At 48.5% G+C, this 25,339-nt stretch overlaps 1 protein-coding gene across 3 annotated transcripts in view; it reads left to right on the forward strand.

Annotated features, from left to right (window-relative positions):
- The window catches only part of gabra3 (gamma-aminobutyric acid type A receptor subunit alpha3), a 74,603-nt gene that overhangs the window by 46,118 nt on the left and 3,146 nt on the right, over positions 1–25,339 (forward strand). For all 3 annotated transcript variants that reach the window (XM_068599909.1, XM_068599908.1, XM_068599910.1), the window contains exons 5-9: positions 10,408–10,628; positions 14,706–14,788; positions 15,211–15,354; positions 17,360–17,512; positions 20,385–20,590. In XM_068599909.1, the coding sequence (XP_068456010.1) occupies positions 10,408–10,628; positions 14,706–14,788; positions 15,211–15,354; positions 17,360–17,512; positions 20,385–20,590 (807 nt within the window). The remainder of the gene's footprint in view (positions 1–10,407; positions 10,629–14,705; positions 14,789–15,210; positions 15,355–17,359; positions 17,513–20,384; positions 20,591–25,339) is intronic.

Consider the following 25,339-nt stretch of genomic DNA (forward strand, 5'->3'; position numbering starts at 1 on the left):
CGTCTGCACACGACACAACAACACACTGCGGTCATGTTCTGAGAGGGAGGAGTGTTTCTTCAGTCCGTGCTCACTGATGCCTTCATCATGCCATCGAGGTGCCGTCGCTGCCGAGGCGCCACAGACGAGGAAACCGAGCGTCGACGTATTAAATGTCGTACATTTCTGCATTATTGCTCCGGCGGGTTTAGATGTCAGGATTTCACTGATGGTTCGGCGGCTCGGCTGCGGCCTGCGGCTCCGTCTGCTCACGAACGCTGAAGACAAAGACTTCAAGCTTTGACTTTCAAGATGTTCAACACGCCGGCCTAAAATAAATGTCAGGCTGATCCCTGAGGACGCATCATAGGACGAAACAGAGTGTCATGGTGTGCTGCTCGTCTGTGGATGTGCACCACAATGTGGATTACTGTGTGTGTGTGTGTGTGTGTGTGTGTGTGGGAACACTGGGAGGTCAGATACTGTACATGTTATTCTATGAATGAGTCTCCATTTTGGGCATTTGTTGTTTTTTCACAGCATTGTCGTGAGAAAACGTCTTCCAAAAGTCGTCCTCATCCTCTCCCGTGTTCTACCTTCACATGGGAGACTTTCTGCATGACCGCCACAGAAACAAACCGCTGGTCACAGATCAGCTCCAGCAGCTCTGAGGCCTCTGAGCAGGACTCAGAGGACGAGACCCGCGATCACACGGTCCACCGAGCAGATGTGGATAGTTGGCTGCGCTAAATAAGTCGGTCTTGACTGTGGACTTTAATAATGAGCGGTCTGATTTGCTGAAATGTGCGCCCATTTCCAAAAGGCAGGGCGCCCTGCGGGAGGAAGTGGTGGCTCGGTTTGTCTTTTGGGTTTGCAGGATAACGAGCGCCGCTGCATCAGCAGGTGGACGTGTGCGGCGCTGAGCGGCGCCTCGGCGTGCTCGTCTTTAGATTTGAGCTTTGAAAACAAGCGTTCTGGCTAACGAGCCAACGAAGGCGACCCGACAGGAGGTCGGGGTCGTGCGAGGGTGTTTTCTGGTCTGAGAAGGAGTCGTGTGCTGCAGCAGGACGGCCTGCAGGACTCGTCTCTGCAGCGCCGGTCTGAGAAACAAAAGCGCGGAGCAGTTTTCTAGGTCAGCTAAAGGAGAGGAAATGACTAATCCTGGAGGTATTTCAGAGGTGGAGAGAAGCTTTTTAAGATCTTTCCTTGATGTGCACACCAAAGGAAAGTATTCTGTGTTGAAGACAATGCGCCAGAGTTTAAGAAATTCACTTTGGACAGCTATCTAGTCATTAAAATAAAGAGAGGGACATCAGCTGTGTGCTGCCAAGGACACACAAAGCATCTTTTTGTCTACTTCTTGTTGACTTGTTGTCGCTGCATTAGTTGTTTCCCTCCAGACTCCATCAAGGGGTCATTTGATAAACCTTGTTAACTGTTTAATAAGCTCTAAATTGAAAGTTTCTCCTCACAATAAATTAAAATACCACTCCATAAACGCCACCGTTGCTATTGACGCGATGCACGTGCACCCAGAGTCACCCTGCTGCTGCATGTATTATAACTCACTCCAAGAGGCACAAACATCAGCTTCTATTACATTGTGGACATTAAAGTGAATAAAAGGTTATCCGTAGCCATTTGTGGCATTAATTAGTAACCTCGACGCTGTTAAAAGCCATAAAGGAATGTATTCATGGCTGGTGATTAGCGGATGGAGATCAGCTCTTTGTTGTGTGTGAGAGGAGGAGAGAGGAAGCTGAGAGGGTTCAGCTTGTGGACACAAGGAGGCGAGGTGAGGGAGGAAGAGGATGAAGAGCTGGTGAGGTGGCGTCAGGTACCGGAGTCCTGGGCACAGCGAACGGGTCAGTATGAAACACACAACAGCAAATAATCCACTGAGAACGCTGCAATAATCTATAATCTGGAGCGAGGGAACAGGGTTTCATCAGGGAGGAGCTGATGATGTGAAGGAAGGTGCTGAAGATGACGTGCAGGTGTGGAGACGATTGCCAGTTGCCGGAAGCCACGCCCACAGTACACACACACACACACACACACACACACATACACACACACACGCACACACGCACACACACACACACACACACACGCACACACACACGGGGACAAAAGGAAAAAAACAATAAAGGACAGGAGTCACGAGCCGTGGCAGCAGCGATGGACCCTGAGATGTGAACACAGCAAAACACCAAATCACCTCAACCAGGAAACAACGCTGCACGTTCTGTAAAAGCTTTGTTGCTTCTTCGTCTTTTGATAAAGTTGTATTTTCTAAATATTCTGGGTGATCCACCACGTGTGAATCTTCTGCTAGAAGAACTTTAACTTCACAAGATGGATTATTGACACGCAACCAACAGGACGACGACTCTGCAGCCACGCTAGCAGTTATGATGCTACACTTAGCACAAGCTAACGTCAGCGCGCGAACATGTTCACGATGACAGTGCTAGCATGCTAGCATTACAGGTGTTTGCTAACGGCAGGCCATGACATCGTTGTTGAGGGCCTGAACTCTCACAATCCGTCTGGAGAGCACGATGAACGCGTGCAGAATGTTGAGCGATGCATTTTCTAGACTTACAGATATTCCTGCTGGCGTGGCGCTAGAGGCGCTAGAGGCGGAGTCAGGGAGATATCGTCCACCCGTTGAACTCGTCCACTGTTCATCTCTCAGTCTGCACCAACGGGATGAGCTGCCGTTGTCGTCTCTGGGGTCGCGCCGCCAGCACGACAACGCGGTGAAGCACACACACCGTTTGGAGAAACTTCCACCGCGCTCTCCACCGCGGGCGTCTCATACTTCATGTCGCGGACTTCCAGTCGTCCAATTACCCGTCTCTGTTACATCAAGTGTCCCAGAAATGTCTGCTGCTCGCTCGCCCCGCGGGCCGCTCGTCCAGCCTCCACTCGGACCTCAATGCGCCGCATCTGCCTCCTGAGTCGCGACCCGGCAACAGGAGGGAAGCTAACTGCGCAACCGGAGAGAAGCTCCAGCATTAGGCCGATAACAGGGAGCGTTGTTCAGAGCCGGGTCTGATTTCTGCAGCCAGTCACACCGAGGCCCAGGATGTGGGTCACACCCGTGACGCTGATCCCTGGTAAGTAGGTGGATGTTTCTACCTCAAGCCTCCGCTTCCTTACTTAGTCTCGCTAATCTTTCTTTTGTCTTTTTCTTCCCCTCCTCCTCCTCCTCCTCCTCTTCCTCCTCTTCCGCACGAGTCGCAGCTCATTCATGCGGTGTCACGGCACATTTCCCCGTCGGTGTCGGGAGCTGACAGGTCCGCGCTGATGGAATGGGAAGCGATGGAGGCCGTCACAGGTGCTGAGCTGCAGCTCAGAGACGTCAGCGTCTCACCGCGAGTTTCACAACCTCTGGAAACGCAGACTGAGCGGCTCAAGGTCGTGTGAGCGGCGCAGATGGAGCTTTGTGTTGCTAAAAGTGAACTCCTGCATTCTGCATCAATCACGTTGACCTCGTTCAAAGAGTCGCCCAATTTAGCCTTTTCCCCGGTTCTTTGATCGTCTCGTAGCTTCTCAGAAAGAAAAGAAGACAACCTGAAAGCCGAGCTAGCGGCTCCGCTAACGGCCTCCATGTGGAGGGAAGGAGAGCGGCAGGAAGACTTCCTCACCCTGCAGTCACATGACCCACAGACAGGAAGTGGTTCTGGATTCACAGCCTCGTTCAACGTGTTGTGAAGATTACACAACTACACAACTGCCATCACATGTGACGACAACAGCTCGCGACAAAAGCTGGAGGACGGATGTTCAGCCTGCTGTTGTGTAGCGTGTGTTGTTGTGTAGCGTGTGCTGTTGTGTAGCGTGTGTTGTTGTGTAGCGTGTGCTGTTGTGTAGCGTGTGTTGTTGTGTAGCGTGTGCTGTTGTGTAGCGTGTGCTGTTGTGTAGCGTGTGCTGTTGTGTAGCATGTGTTGTTGTGTAGCGTGTGTTGTTGTGTAGTGTGTGTTGTTGGACTGAGATCATGACAACATGTGTTGTGTAGCGTGTGTTGTTGTGTACTGTGTGTTGTTGGACTGAGATCATGACAACATGTGTTGTGTAGCGTGTGTTGTTGTGTAGCGTGTGTTGTTGTGTACTGTGTGTTGTTGGACTGAGATCATGACAGTGTGTGTTGTGTTGTCTCTCAAGACATTATCTTTATTTTTATTCACTGCTTCACTTTTTCCTTCCGGTCATTTTAATCGTTGTTTCATTTGACTCCATTAGTGCAGTGTGTTGTGTGTAATGTGTTTGTGTGTTGTGTGTTGTGTGTTTGTGTGTAATCCTCCTCTCAGGGTCAGCATGTAATAAGTCCGGTCGTGTTTCTTGTCGACCTGGTGAGGAAACATTTTAATGAGCGTATCCGCGTTCGTATTTAATTTGCTTTTCCAATAATATGAACTGTAGAAACGAGTGTTTTCCTGGCGGGTCGAGTCCAATCTGAACCCTCATCGATCGGCCAAGAATCCCTTCAGAACCGGCTCGATGCGTGATCGCTGGACGCGCAGCTTGAGGACGGAGTCGGCCGCTCATTAATTGTCCGATATTTAGTTTTGGCGATCTGGGACTTTGTTCCAAAATCTAATTTCCAACAAGGTTTCAGTCCCGAGAGGCGCAGTGACCCGTCCAGCGTCTGGTCGCCTCGCCGCAGAGGAGACGCACACGCGGCGCCGCAGAGCGATCGCATCCTCCGCCCTTAACGGCTCGGTGTTTCTCATTTATTCTTCTTGTTTCCATAAAAGATGTTTTGATGACTCGGCCGTCTTGTTTGAGTGAAACTCATCAGATGATGAAGTCACGCTGTCGGCCCTGCGGCTGACACGGCCTGCGCTCAGTATGAGAAGTCAACAGAGACACAGGATGAGTTCTAGTGTCGTTCAGCCACGATCTCAAAGCCCAACACACAACGTCAAGATGAAACAGGAACAGGCTGCTGGATGGAGAAGTAAAAGGTTTGTGTCTGGAACCAAAGTGCGTCTTTGTGAATCATGCAGCCGGTTCTGCAGCGACGCCTCGCAGCACTTTGTGGACGTCGCCGCTGAATAAAACAAACCCTGCACTTCCATTTAAATGGCGATGGGTTTGTACGTTGTTCTTCTACATGTTGACCAACATTTCTCTTCGCTCGCCTCTCTTTGGTAAACGGGAGCAACTTGTGTTTATTTCCCTGAGAGCAGCTGGAAAGACCCTTGATTTAATAATGTGCCTCAGATTTTAAAAATGCATCGTGTTTCTGTTTTGAAGCGCTCGTGTTTTGTTCCCTGCGACACATCCTTCTTGTGTTTACGACTCTCTGATTGCAGGCTGATTATATCCCGGCCCAAAGTGTTGCTGTGGCTCAATGGAAGTGCCAAAGCCTGTTTATGCCTCAGAGCTGCAGAAGCTGATGAACACTGAAGATAATTGCAGTTGGTGTGGGATTCACAGCTCGTTGAGAAGTCTCACACAGGTTACAGTCCCAGCAGGGAAAAGGTGAACAGCACACGCAGCGAAGCGAGAGAGAATAATTGACAAGCCGAGAGCCAGAAGGACCAGTAATTAGACGAGACATTAATCAAGTCTTTGACTGAGAAGTTCAGAAGAAGCTGCACGATGCGGCGCCTCCAGGAAGCTGCACGATGCGGCGCCTCCAGGAAGCCGCACGATGCGGCGCCTCCAGGAAGCCGCACGATGCGGCGCCTCCAGGAAGCCGCACGATGCGGCGCCTCCAGGAAGCCGCACGATGCGGCGCCTCCAGGAAGCCGCACGATGCGGCGCCTCCAGGAAGCCGCACGATGCGGCGCCTCCAGGAAGCCGCACGATGCGGCGCCTCCAGGAAGCCGCACGATGCGGCGCCTCCAGGAAGCCGCATGGCCTCACAGCTGCTCGTCACGGTGTCTCCGCTCCGCTGCTGACCGTCCACATGGAGACGCTGCAACATGCATCACGTGCAACTTCTCTGCACAATAAATCGGGCGCTGGCTATCCGGCGGTGTGGACGGTATCTTGTCAGGGGCAACAAATCAAACGGGTCGGAGCAGTCAGCTGATGCACATAAACAACACGTAATCCAGCGGGACCATCGGGATCGATCACTGTGCAGAAATAATCTGAGATTTCAATTTCCGGGCCGCGGCGACGAGTCCTGGTCAGCGGCTTCAGGATATGACATTTGTGTTTTTGTAATATATTTGGGAAATAAAGGAGACATTGCATATGAAATAGCAGTTCTGTAGTTCTATCCAGCAGATCATTTAATGAAAAGACAAATAATAAGCTGGCTCATCCGCTGGAAACCCACGAGGTCAAGTGACCGAAACGAGACTAAAACCTCCAGCTCGGTTCAGCAGAACCAAATTAAAACTAAAAGATGATGACGTTATTATAATGGGGTCTAATCTCTAAATGTTTGGGATTTAATGAACCTGTTAATTGAAGATAGAAGGCTGCATTAATATTCTATCAGATATTAAACACAACCTTCCTGCCATCAGACGCTTCTTTAAGGTCTGGACTCATTTAGCCGGCTCGTGCACATCCTACCTGAACTGCACCGCGTCAGCCTTTCTATCATTCTGCTCATTTCCTTTTGTTCTCTCTCTCTCTCTCTCTCTCTCTCTCTCTCTCTCTCTCTCTCTCTCTTTCTGTGTGACGCTCGTCCTCTCCCTCGTTTCCTCATCTCTTTTTCATCCGCTTGCGTGTTCTTTTCAGCACGGCTGTGATACTTCTGCAGTATTTAAGAGTTCAGTCATTGACGTTGACTTGAAAACACAGTTATGACATGAAGGACGATGACATTTATACATCATTATGAATCATGCAAATAAACAGGAGGATTGTTTTGTCTGATTCATTCACATGTATTGACACTGCAAGAGGCAGAAAAGGCAAATATATTAATAATCTGATATATGTTGATACGCATTAAATCTTTTATTCAAATCTTCACTGTGGACCGTGAAGCTTCATGAATGTGAACGCATACTGAGCCTCAACACGGTCCAGTTTATGTTCGCCAGATGAATCTAAGTTCTACATTCAAGAGAAAACATATTTGTGTCTTTAGTTGCTGAACCAGCTCGTCGCTGAGGTTGTGTGTCAGGACGCTTGCAGGACGTGTGCAGGAAGTGTGCAGAACGCATGCAGGATGTGTGCACGGGGCAGGACGTGTGTGTGCAGGACGCGTGCAGGACGCGTGCAGGACGCGTGCTGGACGTGTGCAGAACGCGTGCAGGACGCGTGCAGGACGTGTGCAGGACGTGTGTGTGCAGGACGTGTGCAGGACGTGTGTCTACAGGACGTGTGTGTGCAGGACGCGTGCAGGACGTGTGTCTACAGGACGTGTGTGTGCAGGACGTGTGCAGGACGTGTGTCTACAGGACGTGTGTGTGCAGGACGTGTGCAGGACGCGTGCTGGACGCGTGCAGAACGCGTGCAGGACGCGTGCAGGACGCGTGCAGGACGCGTGCAGGACGTGTGCAGGACGTGTGTCTGCAGGACGTGTGTGTGGAGGATGTGTGCAGGACGTGTGTGTGCAGGACGTGTGCAGGACGCGTGCAGGACGCGTGCTGGACGTGTGCTGGACGTGTGCAGGACGTGTGCAGAACCTGTGCAGGACGCGTGCAGGACGTGTGCAGGACGTGTGTCTGCAGGACGTGTGTGTGGAGGATGTGTGCAGGACGCGTGCAGGACGTGTGTGTGCAGGACGTGTGTCTGCAGGACGTGTGCAGGACGCGTGCAGGACGCGTGCAGGACGCGTGCAGGACGCGTGCAGGACGCGTGCAGGACGCGTGCAGGACGCATGCAGGACCCATGCAGGACGCGTGCGCGGGGTTAATCGCAGCCGGTCTGTAAATGGTGCTGATGAGAGAGAAACCACAGCAGCACTGAAGGCCGGAGACGTGAAACAATGAGCCGGAAGACGCTGAACGCTCGGCAGGACCGTGATGGACTGCAGTCGTGTTCCTCCTCTGAGGGTTTGTCGCTGTGACCCCTTTCACGAAGCTCCAGGGCAGCTGATCCATTGTTAGTGACAAAACTAAAAGAGGGTCCACCTTCAGGTCCCTCTCCTCATCCATCCTGAGTCTCTCTGTGCCTCCTGGTACAGGTGTGATGCCCTCATGGAGGTGATGTATATGTGCACGCACAGAGGCAGAGAGAGCGTCTGTATTTCATGTGGCTGATTCTACGTTCATGAATCTTTTTGTAACAGGTGCCATGAACGCCGTTTAAATTACAGCGGCTCGCTACAGTAAATCCATTCACGATCCTTGTTGCTATAAAAAATAGACATTTGAAAACTCGAGTTGGATCGAGGCTCCGCTCCGTCTCCTCCGTCAAGGAGAAATCCATCACTCCGTCCCTGGAGGAGCACCAGCTGGCATTTGAACTGATTGTGCCATTTGGCCGAGTGTGGGTATCGACTCCGCTTCCCCGTCGCCGTCTTTCAGTCTTCAAATGAATCCGCTGTGTTTACGGGAGATTCCCGTCCAAAGGAAACAAACAAATGAGGCTCCGGCCGGCCGAGCCAAGCCCACTGCTGTCTGTCCACTCATCGCTGGATGTTTTACACCGATTGGGACGAGCGCTGGCATCGCTGCTGGATCTCTCTCAGCAGAGGCCAGAAGAGTAAAGTGCATTCAGGAGTTTAACTGGCAACGGAGACGTAAATGCTGGGAGGGTCTTCCTGAGCCAGGACGCAGGAAGGAAGGCAGAAGGTTTTGGTGGAAGACACACAGGACACAGAGCAGTGCACCGGCTCAGTGATCCGCTCCCTGGTCCTGTGTGACCCGACAGAAGCTCAATGAGGAGCAACTGCCGAGAAAGACGAGGAATGTAATGTGTTGCTTGCACCAGCGTTGTTTAAATTGTTCATTTGACCCAAAGTTCAAGTCAAAGTAGGATTTAGTGACAGAAATGTAATATAATAATATAATATTCATAACTAGCCTAAAGTAGCCAGCAACGCTCGCTGCACCACCGCGGAGTGCAAAGCTCTTTTTATCCAGTTATTGTTGTAGTATTTGTTTAATTTAAATGGGTTGTCCTTTCTGGTGTGATGTGTGTGTGTGTGTGTGTGTGTGTGTGTGTGTGTGTGTGTGTGTGTGTGTGTGTGTGTGTGTGTGTGTGTGTGTGTGTGTGTGTAGTGTATTAGTTGACATGCTAAACATTAGTTTGAAGGTGTTCTTTTATTTCATGTCATCATGAAACAGCAGAAGTAAACCCTCTACTTCACTGCGATGTATTTAAAGTAATTACTTTCTCTTGAGTGTAATATTAAACATATATAATATATAATATAACATATTCCAGCTCTGTCTGCATGACTGGTTCCACATTAGATGAGATGGGATTGTAGACACTTTAGACATTGCAGAAGAGGAAGTAATCAAATGAGAGGAGCATAACTCAGTTTGTGTGTGTGTGTGTGTGTGTCTGTGTGTGTGTGTGTGTGTGTGTGTGTGTGTGTGTGTGTGTGTGTGTGTGTGAGGCTTTCTGCTTTATTAACATTATCAGGAGCGTGGACAGCAGCAGGTAATTGTTTCTCTCGGGTCTGCCGCCGCCAGGAGGCCGATCACGCGGTTAAGCGGCGCCGCTCGGCCCGTTGGCGGCTGAGTGGACGCCGCGCTCCTCTCCCGCTGGGGGATGATGGCTTCCTGTTGCTAAAGCCACTGAGAAATGACTTTATCAGCTTTTCACCGGCGGTTGCAGCTGGCTGCTGAGCGCCGCTCGCGGTGCGAGCCGACGAGAGACGCGCACGTTGTATTGATCACCGGCAACGTGCGCTGTTGCGCGAGCGTGCGCTCATTTCCATCTCGCTCTGTTGAGACAGCTGCGCTCAGTCTGCAGCTGATGAGCGGAGGCTGTTGCTAGGACACCGAGTCCCAGTGAATGAGGGATGGGAGATAAATGCCTTCGGAGCGACGCCTTCCTGCAGTCACCGCTTCAGTTTGTTGTTGTCCGCGTGTCGGTGACAACACAGGAAGACTTTGCATATTAATAAAACATGAAAAACATGTATAACAAGGTTTCTGCAAGGTAAGCAGAGAAGAGTCAATACAGGATGCAGGACAGGACTTTAGAAAGCACAATGTGTATGTGAAACTCTGTGTGTGTGTGTGTGTGTGTGTGCGTGTGTGTGTGTGTGTGTGTGTGTGTGTGTGTGTGTGTGTGTGTCCATGCCCTGTTGAATAGAGTGTGTTGTGTGGATGGTGAAGCGTGGCACACGCCTGCATCTCATGAGGAACAGTGTTCACATGCAGCTGCAGAGAGATGATCCCACACTGACGCACACATGTTGTGTTTAATAATTATAATACATTTTATTTCTATAGAGCTTTTCAAAATGCTCAAAGTCTCTTTACGTGGTTAAAATCAGCATAGGCATCACTACATTAACATTAACGTTGGTCCTCTGGTCCTCAGGAGTACACCATCGACGTCTTCTTCCGGCAGAGCTGGAGGGACGAGCGGCTGAAGTTCGACGGGCCGATGCAGGTGCTGCCGCTCAACAACCTCCTGGCCAGCAAAATCTGGACCCCCGATACGTTTTTCCACAACGGAAAGAAATCGGTGGCGCACAACATGACGACTCCCAACAAACTGCTGCGGCTGGTGGACAACGGCACGCTGCTCTACACGATGAGGTGAGCGGCTCGAGACTCTTTCGCTTCACCGAGGCCAAGAGGCAGCGGCCATGAGGGCGCGATGCTCTGAGCGGGATGCTACAGCTAGCACGCTAGCCTGCAGGTGTAACGCGAGTCTTAGTTTAACGTGTTGGCATGCGGACATTTATGACACAAAGAATGATGTCATCGCCTCCACACAGAGAGGCAGGCAGCGCGATTAACACTGGAGGAGCTGCTTGTCACTTAATAATAATGACAACAATAATAATAATAATAATAATATCTTAGAGGAGACGGCTGGTCCACCTCAGAGCTCAGGTGTCTGTGTGGACCGTCTTCTGGGTTCTGGAGCTGCGATCAGATCTCTGGCCAAGACTTCCTTTTCCATAAAGGTTCCTGTTTACGGTCCAATTAGCAGCTTGAGATGAAGTAGCTTGAGATGAAGTAGCTTGAGATGAAGTATCTTGAGATGAAGTAGCTTGAGATGAATTAGCTTGAGATGAAGTAGCTTGAGATGAAGTAGCTTGAGATGAAGTAGCTTGAGATGAATTAGCTTGAGATGAAGTAGCTTGAGATGAAGTAGCTTGAGATGAAGTAGCTTGAGATGAAGTAGCTTGAGATGAAGTAGCTTGAGATGAAGTAGCTTGAGATGAAGTAGCTTGAGATGAAGTAGCTTGAGATGAATGGAGGTGGAGATGAATTAGCTTGAGATGAAGTAGCTTGAGATGAAGTAGCTTGAGATGAAGTAGCTTGAGATGAAGTAGCTTGAGATGAAGTAGCTGGAGATAAAGTAGCTTGAGATGAATTAGCTTGAGATGAAGTAGCTTGAGATGAAGTAGCTTGAGATGAAGTAGCTTGAGATGAATGGAGGTGGAGTTGAGAGACAGGATTGTTTCACCAGTAGCCAGTTGGCGAGCTTAATAAAAAGCAAAGAGGAGTTCCAAGAACCGTTCACCAGACCACGCTGAAGTCAATGACCACAAGCCGAGCGCTAAACCTTGTCCCTTCAGCTCTGAGTCACATGCAGACATCAGTTTATAGAGGTTATCCTCAGTGTGACGTGAATATCTGCACCAAACTTTGATGGCAATCAGTCCAATAGATGTTCAGATAGAGATGTTTGAAACCACAGGGGAGCTATCTGCTGCCGCGCTCTGGATCGGTTCTGATCCTTTAGTCTGAGGACGATACCTGACCTGCAGCCCTCCAACGTTTCCTACAGACGCCTCAGTGAGAAATCACTGGATCAGAGCGCCACTGCACATAAAACACACCGAGAGTAGTATCACCAGACCTCAGTGAGTCACACAGCCGCTGCAGAAATAATTCATTTTCAACCATCGAACCCTTGACTTTCATCAGAAACTTCAAACTATGTGTGTGTGTGTGTGTGTGTGTGTGTGTGTGTGTGTGTGTGTGTGTGTGTTGGCCACAAGGTCAGTATTGATTTTCAAGCGTGAAAATTTAATAATGAATGAAAATCATTGTGTATTCTCAAAAGAATAGATTTGTGATGTGTCGGCAGTTCTTCCAAGGCCATGAAGGTATCACAACGTTGTGTTTACATAACTGAGTGTACTTGTTTGGCCAGATGAGGTGTGGTACATGTGTGTGTTGGACCCAGATGATCGGCGTCAACGCTTCGGTTCTGGAGCAGCTTCATCTTTTGTGTTACTTTATTTGTGCTATTGAAAGAGACAAATTATGTTTTTCTTTACCTTTTGCATATAAATATGAGTAATCCTATATGGCTGATATGAAAAGTTCTTTCTAAAAAGTATTTAAAATAATTCTGTGAGTGTTGAATTCATGGACGAGCCCTCATGGAGGAGCATCGGCTGATTATTTGAAGGTTTTAGGCAAAATGAGCCTCATTGTTGGAGGCAGTGGGACGGATCACTTAAACCTGCCCGTCACAGGTATCAGCTTTTAGAATATTAATCTGTTTCCACTGGAAGTTTAGTCAGAAGTGCATCACCACGGCTGCTGGTGTTGATTTACACTCAACACAGGCGCTGAAATCCGTTTCATCAGCTGGTGTGCGGCTGTGAGCTGACTGTGTGAGGCCTGCGCTCTGCAGGATTGCGTCATTGTTGTTGCATTGAAGGAGCTGCTATTGTCTGCTGCGAAACATTCATCTCTCAGTGCACCTCCAACTGGTTCCTAACGCATCTCTCCATTTATAGAGAATATCAATCATGAAGTGTTTAAAATGAACTCCTGGAAAAGAAGCGCTGTATATTTCTGGTTTCAACTTTTTGCCAGAATTGATTTATTCTTAAATCCCCAAATTGGATTAAACGGCTCATGAACCACCAGAAACAAATATAAATGTGAATCAGTTGGTGTGCAATACTGCCTTAAAGCAGAGACTAATACATATATATATATATATATATATATATATATATATATATATATATATATATATATATATATATATATATATATATATATATATATATATATATATATATATACACACACACAGGGTTTGTTCATCGTGCTCTGTGACCGTGTTGGTCACTTTTATGGGGTCTGAAATATGTAAAGGACTCTTGGATAGATGCCATCCGTGTTCCCCGGAGGATGAATTGTAGTAATTTACTGATCCATTACTTTTTATCTCCCCAGTAGGTCTGAATGTTTTCAATACTTTGGTTTATGACCAAAAGTCCATAAAACGTAATTCCCATCAGTCTCAGCTGTATGTTTAGAGCTAATTAGCTCAGTTTAGCGCGCTAACGCGCTGAACTGAGAAGGACATGGATATAAACGGTGCCATGTTAGCACGATGCTAAAGGCTCACGTGCTAGCATGGCTTCGCCGTGTCCTCGTGGTACTTCATGTGAGGACAGCCTGCTGTGTTGTATTTAACCAAAGGCTTTGCATGTTATCTGTTTCTGTCATTTAGTTTTTGTGGTTGTGTTAAATCAGTCCAGCCGAGAGGAATCAGAGAAGTTTCATCATTGAGTTGCTGGTTTAGTGCGGTATGATATGCAGCCGTGCGTTGCTCCACTTTGATTTATGCTGTATTGCGTCAATTTGGGTAGTTACTGAGCCACTTATCAGTAATGAGGCCGCGCGATGGAGCAGCCAAGAGGCTGTAAAAAGGGTCACGGGGTTGTTGCAAGTGCAACACAAGAAGCTAATTGGAAACAGTAAGTTGGTCTGAAGTAGAGCTCTGTGACGTTAGCTTTACTGCGCGGGCTGCAATAAACTGTTTACAATGGTGAGTATACATTATGTTCTTCACACAGTGTACAAGTGTACATGTTACCAAGCCTACAATACATAAAGTACAACAACTAATTACCAACATACAAACCACATTTACCCTTCAGACACTCTGCTCCTCTCCCGGTGGTTTAGATTTATAAATGTTGTGATCGAGTGAGAGAAACCGCTTCGTGCTGCTGTGAGTCCTTTAGTCCACCGCAGGGTGCTGTGTGGGTGGATGTTGATTAAACATGTATGAGTGAGATAATATCCCCGTTTATTCACTTCCCAGAGTGCATCGTGTTGCTCGGACTTCTGACAAAACAAAATGAACTCTGCAGACTTCATTAGACTGTTCTGAACCATTCATATGCAATGCTATATGTCCACTGAATATTATATACTCTGACTACACGCCATCTTGTATTGTATTGTCATGTGTGTAACTGTTGTATTACATGATGTGCTAGATATCTAGAATAATACAGACAATACATAATCATATATACATGAGTGTGGTGTAAAGTTATTCTAGATCATTTTACAGAATACGTTTCACTATCTACACTTTGTGGTTACTAATATAACCTGTGTATAATAATAATATGTGGTTGTTTCTGTCCTTGTGCTGCAGCTAATCTTATCTTTAAAACATAACACACAATGTGGTTTCAACATCAGTGACTGCGTCACGTCGACTTCAAGCGAGAGCTTCATGTTCTTCTTTAGTTGCCTCAGAAACTGTCAGAACATTCAGATCCCGTCTGACTGTAGAACGATGAAAACTATGAATGCAGTCTTGTTTCTGGCGACGTACGGTCCTTCATGGTGCGTTTGTGACGTTCTGACCGCTGGAGTGTTGTCTCTCCCCTTCAGGTTGACCATTCATGCCGAGTGCCCCATGCACCTGGAGGATTTCCCGATGGATGCACACGCCTGTCCTCTGAAATTCGGAAGTTGTAAGTCAGTCCAGATGGTCACGACAAAACAGACTTTAACAGGATAGAGTCGCACTGCAGGAAACAAAAGAGGAAGAGAACATGGTGGTTGTTCTCTGCCGTCTTTCCTTCAGAGGACTCCACTAGGAATGTGAGACTCTGGTACACTTTCATGAGACCTTTAGCATCAGAGCTAACATGTTGCAGCGCTGCTTGAAGAGCGTCTCCATGATCTCTTGTTACCTGAGCGTCTGCAGCCAGGCTGCTGACGGCGGCTGTACGTGTACTTGTACTGCTGATGTTCACCATGCTCATCGTCTTAGCGTAGCGTGTTAACATGCTACCTTTTGCTAGTTAGCAGCTCTGAATACAGCGGGGGCTCATGGGGATGTCATTAGCTTTGCAGCTATTTTGTGCCAATGACTGTTCTCTCTGTCGGCCAGACGCTTACACCAACAACGAGGTGATCTACCTGTGGACCCAGGGAGACGAGCGCTCTGTCGCGGTGGCGGAGGACGGCTCCAGGCTGAACCAGTACGACTTACTGGGACATGTTATTGGCAAAGAAACCATCAAGTCCAGCACAGGTACACTACACATGCCGCGCTCCGCTCAGCAGTGCAGCGCGTGTTAAATTCAATCCAATTTGGTGAGTTTGAGCCGTCAGGAGGTCTCGACCCGAACAACACACCACATTAAGCTTGTATGCCTCTGGTGCAAACGGGCTGGACCCAGCAACATTTTACAGCCATTTGACAGCTTTCGCGGACACACCAAGGTCTATTTGGAGGAAACTGCAAGCGGTAAAACAAAAATGAGTGTGTGTCATGTGATGAGGCCCCTTCCTTTAAAATATAAACTCGTATTGCTTTTGCTGCATTATTTATGCAGTAAATGAAATTGCCTCCCCTGCTTTCTATTGAAAGACACCGGCACCATGTTGTTGTTTTTCATAAAGTAACAGTCTGCACTTTTCTGCAGTTCCTGTCATTTTGGATTCGGTTTGCATTATTGGGGTCCGTCGAGAAAATGACTCGGGAAACTATTCAGCATATTTACAAAGATGATATGAGGAGGTGTGCCGGAGGTGACGGCCTCATCCCCCCTCTGTGTGTCCATTCCAGTGAGCAGAGAACATCTAGCGGCCCACGCTCCGCCTAACATATTCATCTGAGGAAGAAATAAGAAACTGTAAACCGCCGCAGTCTTTCAGAGATTTAGATCCAACAGACAACATTTTGCACATCAGCCTCCAGCTGCAGGAACAGTGCGAGAGGACTTGATGAATGCAGAAGTCCTGATGACTGCAGAGCGATGGAAAGGTTGCTTCAGAGGCGCGCTGGGTAATTACCGACAGAGAGCGACCGAGTAACACCGGCTCTCCATTCTGAGAGATTTAACCTCTGCAGCGAAGCCGTTTGCTCATGCAGCTCTCAAGAGGTGAGCTATTGAGGCCCAGAGATATTGTGTTTGGAGTCTAAACCATCATGGAAGCGCTTTGTTGAATGGCTCTCAGCCAGTTTTCCTCTGGGAGCAGAAAGGATATTGCAAGTTGTCGAGATAACAGCACTTGTGTAACTCTAGAGGACTTTCAGCCCGTCGGCATCGCGGTGCTGTTTGGTAGTTTAACCTTCAGTCCACAGAACTGCAGAGGCCCAACCGGTCTAAAAATACAAAAACTCAAGGTGGACTCAACGTGATTACTTTCATAAACTTGTTCAGCTTGTAGAGGTGAAAAAAGTAATTTCTTTATAGCTAATGGAGGACAGCGAGCCGAGGGAGCGCCGGGCTTTGAGCCGGTTCGGTCAGTCCGCTCGCAACAGACACCGCGGGGAACAATGTGCTCTCCTCATATCTCTGCAACACAGATTACAGACATGGCAGACGGAGCCGGCGCTCAGGGGAACATTTGCTGCCGTCAGTGACAAAAATCTGAGCTGTTGGAAATGTTTAATATCAAAGTTTAGAATGACGCAGGCTGGTGATCTGCACATCAGAGCTGTGGGGAAACGTCCACATGAGCAGTGTGCACACCAGACCTCCACCAGCAGCGGCTACACATGACTCAGAGGCGTCTTCACGGCTACATGTTTGTGTTCCTTTAAAGGCTGCACACTGGACATTCAAGTGAGGAGATGGTTGCTCAGCGTGTCTGAACATGTGGGACAGCACACGTGTTTGCATTAACGTGTGCGCCTCCTCTGGAGGTCCACCTCGACACGCCGCTGCCCTGCGCTCCCTCGTCTCCTGCTGCTCAGTGAATCATCCGATCTGACCCTCAAGCATTCAAATCAGCGACGTCGTCCGTCGCTTCTCTTCTCGTGGGCTCGGGTCTCGGTTCAGACTGAAGAGTCCATCACGAGCGCCTGCATCCTCTGAAGCATCCGTTTCTATATCATACTCTGCTGCTCTGGCCCCCAGAAGAGCTGAAGACGATCCTATGAGCTGCTTTAATGATGCAAATGTTCCAACAGTCATAAATCTTACCTTGAATATTTCAGCTTGTGTATCTCCCGACCGGCGCAGCTGTATTAATAATTATGACTCTGTCTCTCTCTCCATCTCTCTCTGTGTTTCTGTCCTCCCCCTCAGGAGAATATGTCGTGATGACAACATATTTCCATTTGAAAAGGAAAATTGGCTATTTTGTGATTCAGACCTACCTCCCGTGCATCATGACCGTCATACTGTCTCAGGTCTCCTTCTGGCTCAACAGAGAGTCGGTTCCTGCTCGCACTGTGTTTGGTGAGTGCCATCTTGTGTTTCCCACATGACTGAGACGTGTACTGAAGCATCGATTGGACAGTTAGCTCATCTCTACGCTGCGTGGAGAGACAAAACTAGTGTGCAGCGCTGCGTGTGTTCATGTCCTCAGATGATTCAGCAAACTGCCTAAAAGACATCCCCTTGAACACTTCTCATGAACATCGCCGGTGCGTTCAGGTGCATGTGGGCGAGTAGTTTTCAGATCTTTTCCAGATCTTTTGTCAGAGCATCGACTCGCCGCCGCTTCTGGAAACGCCGACTCAAATGAATCAAAGACGAGTCGGAGCAAAGCGAGGCAGGTGATGCACGATGTGTCGTTGGGAGGTTTGTCAGCTGCATCCAGCAGCCGGCAGTGGATTTACTCCCTGAGCTCTTTGTAATGCAGAAAGAGCCCGACGCATCAGTTGGTAAGAACAGACGCGACCCCACGACGTTCGGTCCGGTCACACGCTGAAGGGAAGGACACGGGATCAGATCCCAGCACGGGGACAGCAGAGTTAACCAAGAGGACAATGAAACGTTTAACCAAACGCGAGTCCTCATGTTGTGCAAATAATATGCTAATATGTTATTGTGCAGAAAGCTGCACATGTGGCGCGTCCCTTTGTGCTGTGATTAATAAATTCAATTTGAGAACATTGTGCCTGCTCACATCACCCGGCGCTCAGGGAGGAGACGTCGTCGGCTCTTCTTCTTTCAATCGTTGTTGTTCTGCGTTCTCCGTGGAAGGGCCCCTCAACCTGCGCGCGTTGGATCATTAACATTTTGATTTGGAGATGCAGCACACGTGAGCGTGAAGCAGCGCACGTGAGCGTGAAGCAGCGCACGTGAGCGTGAAGCAGCGCACGTGAGCGTGAAGCAGCGCACGTGAGCGTGAAGCAGCGCGCGGTGACATGTTGATCAGTAGCAGAGGTTCGTCACGTGAGCGAGGAAACAGAAGCAGCTGCCGACGTTTCCCCTCATGTTCCTCTGATAAAGCATGAAGGTCCTTCAGTTGCACACACACACACACACACACACACACACACACACACACACACACACACACAGTTTTCCTTGAACCTTGGTAATAAAGAGTCGCGCGAGGAGTTTCAGAGAAGTGTCAGAGTCGTGTTCTCAGAGGAGTGATGGCGGCGGCGTCCGTGAGCGACGCGGCTCCCTGCGGCGTTCACATCTGTTCGTCTCGTTCACACAGACGTTGATCGGATGCGGATCTGTTCTCTGCTTCGTCGCGTACGATCAGGATTCAGAGATTCAGAGACTTGCAGGTCTTCACCCGCGTTTAACTTTCCAGAACACGATCAACCATCCAGCAGCAACTTTACCGGCGACGGCGTCCTCATGAAGCCTTAAAAATGTTGGAAAAGTCAAAGTCATGCAAAATCTCAACAAATCAATCTCTGTCCCTGGAGAGATTGAACAGTATCTACTCATCAATCTTTTTGTCACACATTTGAATTCCTCGTCTGTGACTCAGTGGGATGGGTTGACCTCGCTGTTCTGCAGCACAATATTCCTCTTTGGAGCCTCCAGAGTGTATATTTTCCATCAGATGAGATAGGCTGGAACAGATGAAGTGATTGCTTTCATGTGGTTGGATGGGCGGCCGTCGTCCGACCCACATTGCTTCCCCCGCGGCGCTGCATGTAAAGGCCAGGAAGCAGAAAATGTGGAGACGCGCCGCTCTGCTTTTCCCTCGGTGTTGTTCATCAGAGACAACCTTTGCACAGTCGTCGTGCTCTTGAGGTGCGTTCGCCGTGTATGACGCGACAAAGTGTGTGTGTCTGGGTTTGTGTAGAGCGTAAAGGACATTTTGTATTTTTTTCCAACTTGGGTCCTTTTGACATGGATTTTTATGGATGAACACAATATTCTTCCTTTTTTGTTATTATGAATAAGTGACTGATGTCAGAAAACATGCATCAGCCTGAACAACAAAAATATCCAAAATCTGAAGCTCGTTGCTTAAATTTTGACAAACTTAAAAAGTCTGTTGAAGTTATAGTTAGCGTTATTAATCAATACGTTCTGGTTTCATACAGGAGGTTATGTGAAGGTGAACCACCTTTTAATTCATGTTTATGTTTTACTTGTTCACCTGTTACTCCCAAGAAAAGTCATTGAGATGATGACGCTAAATTAAAGTTAGTCTCACACGACTTCCTGGTTTACTACGTATGAACAAAAGAAAAGGCGAAAGAAAGAAAAGGTAGAATAAATAAAGGTGAAGGAAAGAAAAGGTGAAAGAAAGAAAAGGTAGAATAAATAAAGGTGAAGGAAAGAAAAGGTGAAAGAAAGAAAAGGTAGAATAAATAAAGGTGAAGGAAAGAAAAGGTGAAAGAAAGAAAAGGTAGAATAATAAAAGGTGAAAGAAAGAAAAGGTAGAATAATAAAAGGTGAAAGAAATATAGGGTAGAATAAATAAAGGTGAAGGAAAGAACAGCTGGAATAAATAAAGGTGAAGGAAAGAACAGCTGGAATAAATAAAGGTGAAGGAAAGAACAGCTGGAATAAATAAGGTGGAGGAAAGAACAGCTGGAATAAATAAAGGTGGAGGAAAGAACAGCTGGAATAAATAAGGTGGAGGAAAGAACAGCTGGAATAAATAAGGTGGAGGAAAGAACAGCTGGAATAAATAAGGTGGAGGAAAGAACAGCTGGAATAAATAAGGTGGAGGAAAGAACAGCTGGAATAAATAAGGTGGAGGAAAGAACAACTGGAATAAATAAAGGTGGAGGAAAGAACAGCTGGAATAAATAAGGTGGAGGAATCCTCCAGACGTGACTCTGCTTGTGGAAGAGCTTCTTGCAGCGTCCGTGATCTCCTTCTCATGTGGTCCTCTCGTCCTCAGGCGTCACCACGGTGCTCACCATGACCACGCTGAGCATCAGCGCTAGAAACTCCCTCCCTAAGGTGGCCTACGCCACCGCCATGGACTGGTTCATGGCGGTGTGCTATGCCTTTGTCTTCTCTGCCCTGATTGAGTTTGCCACAGTCAACTACTTCACCAAGCGCAGCTGGGCATGGGATGGCAAAAAAGAGGGCATGGAGATACGGGTGAGTGACGCTCCTTCCTGCACACACTCTGACTTGTTTTGTTCTTCTTTTGTATTCATTTGTTGACAATAGAGACGACACGGCCGCACGTTCACACAGCTCATCACAAGTAGACAGATTCTCAGAGAGGAGTTCATTTGTTCTGCAGCTCGCGATTGTTTCCCGTCTTTTGATTTGTCGGCCTGGCTGAAGACGCTCCGGCTGCTCGGTGATCCTCGTCTCCTCCACGCCGCAAATTGCACTTTGGGTTCAGCGATAGAAAGTTCCCTCCTTTAAGCAGCCGGAGTACTCTATAAAGAGAGCTTTTATTTATTCATTAACAGCCAAATGGAGCAGGGCCAGAGGGGCGGAGCTGAGGGAGCAGGAACAGAAGTAAACTCCCAAAGACGCTGGCCCTGATTTACGGCGGCAGCGCATGTCTAAAGATGGCCGCCGCTCGTCTGAGCGCAGCGTGAGCGTGCACCGTCTGAAGTGAATCGCCTGAGGCGACGCTTTTATTCGTGAAATCTAACAAATCACAGCTGGTGGGTTTTCTAACCCGTCACCAGTGTGCGAGTCGGTCACGAGGACGCTGAGGGACGGGAGCTTTTGGGCGTTTTGTTCAGCGTCAGCGCTTCAGGTCGTCCAATAAGACGCCGTCCTCTGGGACGGAGTCCCATAAGTAAAAGCTCATAAGCGCACTAACTGGTGACCTCGCTGCTGAAATGAGATGTTTGGTCATCAAATGAAAAACAGCAGAAACAGGAGATGATTCAAGGAGCTGGAGACAAACTGACGTGCTGAATGTAAAGAGCCTCGTCTGCTCAGTAATGAAGGAATAAATGAATTATTTTCATATGTTGGTACGGACCGCATGACTGACAGAATGGGGCGTCGCCCTGTGGTTTGATTGACAGCGCTGAGAGGGAGACGATAAAACATGTTTCTCCTCTCAAAAATAGCCTTTATTTATATAATAACTGATAATATATGGTTTGAGGTCAGTTATCATAGGAAGGTCCTCACATCCAGAACACAAACTGTTTTACTTTCTGAACAATTTGTAGAAGCAATGTTGTTTCTACAAAGTCACATTTATGACTAAGAGCCAGAGAGCAAACATTAACATCTCTAACGTCAGCAAATAAAACTTCATTTCTTTGCTTTGTATTCAATTCATTTCTTTAACTGTGTGTCTGTTTATAAAATGTCTCATTTAAATTGGACCACGATGTTAAAACCAGGGGCAGAAAACATAAACAGGGTTAAATAAACTATTATACTGAACAAATAAATAATTAAAATGGACTTATTGCATGTGCTCACATGAACATTATGAAGAAGTGAAGCTGCATTAAGATGACGGCTCCTGCTCGTGAATAATAAGTCAAACCCTAAACGTTATGAACGCGTCCTCCATGTAAGCAGCAACGCGTCCAACAGCCTCGTGTTTATTCTGCTGCGACACAATCTATTTCTGCTCCTGATGTACAAACTGTTTGACACAATCAGTGCAGCCTCTCCAGAGTTTTCTCGCTCTGACATTTGCTCCTCTGAGTGATCGGCAGAGCTGCGTATTGCTGCCGTGGAACTTTCCCGTCGGTGAGGATCATTTGCAGAGTTTGTTGCAGCGGATTGGAGGTTTTTCTCTCTTTTCTTTTTTCCCGTTTGATGCCTCGTCTTAATGGCAACAGCTTGGGCGGCGTTCTCGGGGGCCGTGCTGAGCGTGCAGTTGTCACGATAGATAAAAAAGAATGGGGTCACAGAGGGAGACGTGCTCTCCCATCACCCTGCGACGAGCTACTGGAAAGCAAAGGGATCAGGCGAGGCTTTTTCCCTTTATGAGATATTTACAATGGAAAAAAAGAACCTATTGGAGGAGGAGGACGAAGAGGAGGAGGAGGAGGAGGACTGAGAGAGCTGGAGTGTTTTTTCATGAGAGGTTTTAACTCGGTGAGTCTTTTTCAAAACGTCCCCCTCATCACCGGAACCGAGCGATGACTTCATCGCCTTCGGGCTCCTTCTTATTTTGGGAGTGAAATGGTGAGCTGCAGAATCAATGTGCACTCATTTACTCGGCTGGTTATTGAGTTTCTGTGCCATTTTCTTTCTCCTTTGTGACCTAACGTTCTGTTTGACAAGCCGGCTGCCCAATTAGCGCCCGCTCCCCGGCTGAAGGCGTGCTTATTACTGGAATTAGCCGGTGGGGAGTTGGGTGGGATTGAAAGCCGCGTGTTCTCGCCGCGCCGTGACACATGATTGGACTCCGCTGTGTTGGATATTATTTGCCGGTTTCATCAGCAGACGCAGGAGCGCCGGCTCATTGTGCGGTGGGCGGCGCGGCTCACACCTGCAGCCCGACGCCGACGCACCGCGCAACAAGAGGTGTGAGAAAATTGGAGGCGCGGCCCGCCATCATTATTCCTGGCAGTCACGCTTCAGCAGGACGCTGCAAAGCATTCTCCTGAACAACGGGGAGGTTTAACCAGAACTTTGATGTAGTTTACGAACATCCAGTGTGCTCGGGTGGAAAATACAAATAATAAACCGAGCTGCCATTTCTGGAGGCCTCTTATTATTATTGCCTTTTTGATGCATTTCCCTTTCTGCCTGCGCTGGAGGGGACGTTCTGCTCGACTCGGTGCTTCTTGGAAAGCTTCCACTGAACGCTGCGACTGGTAATAACCTTTGTAATATAGCAGTATGAGGCGGTCCTAAACACCAGCGCGGGATGAGTTCACCTGCAACACACAACCTGCAGCGATGGGATCAAGTTTAAAAACCACCACATTTACAAAAACCCTCGACGAGCGCACGAGTCACTGAAAGAGCAAAGCTGTGGCTCCTTGAACGCAGCGCGCATGCTCGCGTACTTCAGGCTAGCAAATGTGCCAACACCTCATGTCCGCTCTGAGACAGGGACAGACTGTCACACGGGTCAGTTACACACACACACACATGCACACACTGCGCTCCAAACAGCCCCCAGGACACACACACACACACACACACACACACGAAGAAACTCTGATGCAACAATTTGCAGAAGTAACAAAGACAAGGTCAATAGCTGCGTTGTGTAGCGGCTGTGTGTGAGCCTGCAGCGAGTCACATGACTGTGAACAGTGCGCAAGAATCTTTAGCCGGAGGTAAATTATGTGCTGCGTCACATTAGGTTTGTAACACACACGCACACACACACACACACACACACACACATGTGGCTTCACCAATAATTAGACCATATAAATTACCTCGGAGGACAGCTGAGCTAAATGGCGACAGAAGAGAGCTGCGCTCGGCTCCTCCGTCATGTTTCTGCGCAAAGAGCATCTCTGCTGCCAAGGACTGAGCGTTTAGGGCGCCGCCCTGAAGGTCACAAAACACGATGAAGGTCACAGGACACGATGAAGGTCACAGGACACGATGAAGGTCACAGGACGCGATGAAGGTCACAGGACGCAATGCATTAGCCTCTCGCTCCTCCTGCTGATGGAGGGCTGGGACAGAGGAGGAGGTGGTGTCGAGTGTGGAGGAATCTATAATGTGGGCGAGCGTCTGGTTACCCAGAGGTCATCAGGGCGACTCTTTCTCTCTCCGCACTAATGGGCGTCAGATGGACGCCTCCAGGCAGCGGCTCACCGTTCCTCTGCTTTATGCAATCATCTGTCTGCGAGCTGTGTTCGCTTCTCCAGCAGACGTATTGTTGAGCAGAGGAGCTTGAAGGATCCTCCTCCTGTCGTCCTGCTCACATGAGGAGGAAGCATCATCACACTGGACTCTGTGGTCCTCACTGCTGAAACGCTGCTGTGCATCGTCAGGACCAACAAACACTAAAGCCCTTCCTCTGCGTCAGGGAGGGTGAACGCTGAGGCGAAGGACCAAACAAAACCTTTGGTGATGAGATGCAGCGTGAAGGGGAGAAGAGGGGACATTAGTTATGCTAATTTCAGAGATGGAGTCAAAGGAAAGGGAAATTAAATGAAGCCGAAAAAAAGTAGAGCAGAAATGAAAGCTGGGCTTAAAGTGAGAGTGAAAACAGGGAGAAGTGGAAGTGACTCCCAGCTGAGCTGCAGACCGTACGGCGGCCACAGGGAGTCAAACCCTTCCTCCGCCGCGCGACCTCAGTGTGAAAGACGGTGTAATGCTTCCTCTTCAGCGGTGGGACGCTCCGTCAGCTGCCGTGTCCTGTGTGTGTCTGTGTGGAGGACAGCAGTCAGTCTTCACGCACTTTGTCAGAAAAGTTTCCAACACTGTTGTTTTGCTTTGTTTCCTATCCGGCCGCGCGCCGCCAGCAGCGCCGGACGTGCAGCTCAGTTCTGCAGCGCTGCAGCAGAGCGCTGCAGGGAGGACGGCGCGTTGTGCGCCAACGTCGCACAACGTCGCACAACGTCGCACAACGTCGCACAACAAACATGCGAGTGATCCATTGGGTAGTGAGGCCAACAAACGTTACCGACACTCACACATGAACGCCACTTCTGTGACGGTTGAAGCTGGAATAGTAAAGTAAAGTAAAGTAAAGTGAAGTAAAGTAAAGTAAAGTGAAGTAAAGTAAAGTGAAGTGAACGCTAACGTGATGCAACCACACTGCGGTCACATGTTCAAGTCTCCAGGAGCAGCTGCAGACGCACACGAGGACGCTCTGAGACTCGTGAGCGACTCTTTAAAGACATGAAGGCTTCAATGCTCACAAGAGAGGATCTCATGCCGTCAGTTATGTCGAAGAAGAAAACGTTCAAATCTCTTCAGCGTTTGTGAACCGCAAAG

Source organism: Clinocottus analis, unplaced genomic scaffold, assembly GCF_023055335.1.
Source record: "Clinocottus analis isolate CAN_PGR_092001 unplaced genomic scaffold, fCliAna1.0.p SCAF_5, whole genome shotgun sequence".
Classification (NCBI taxonomy): domain Eukaryota; kingdom Metazoa; phylum Chordata; class Actinopteri; order Perciformes; family Cottidae; genus Clinocottus; species Clinocottus analis.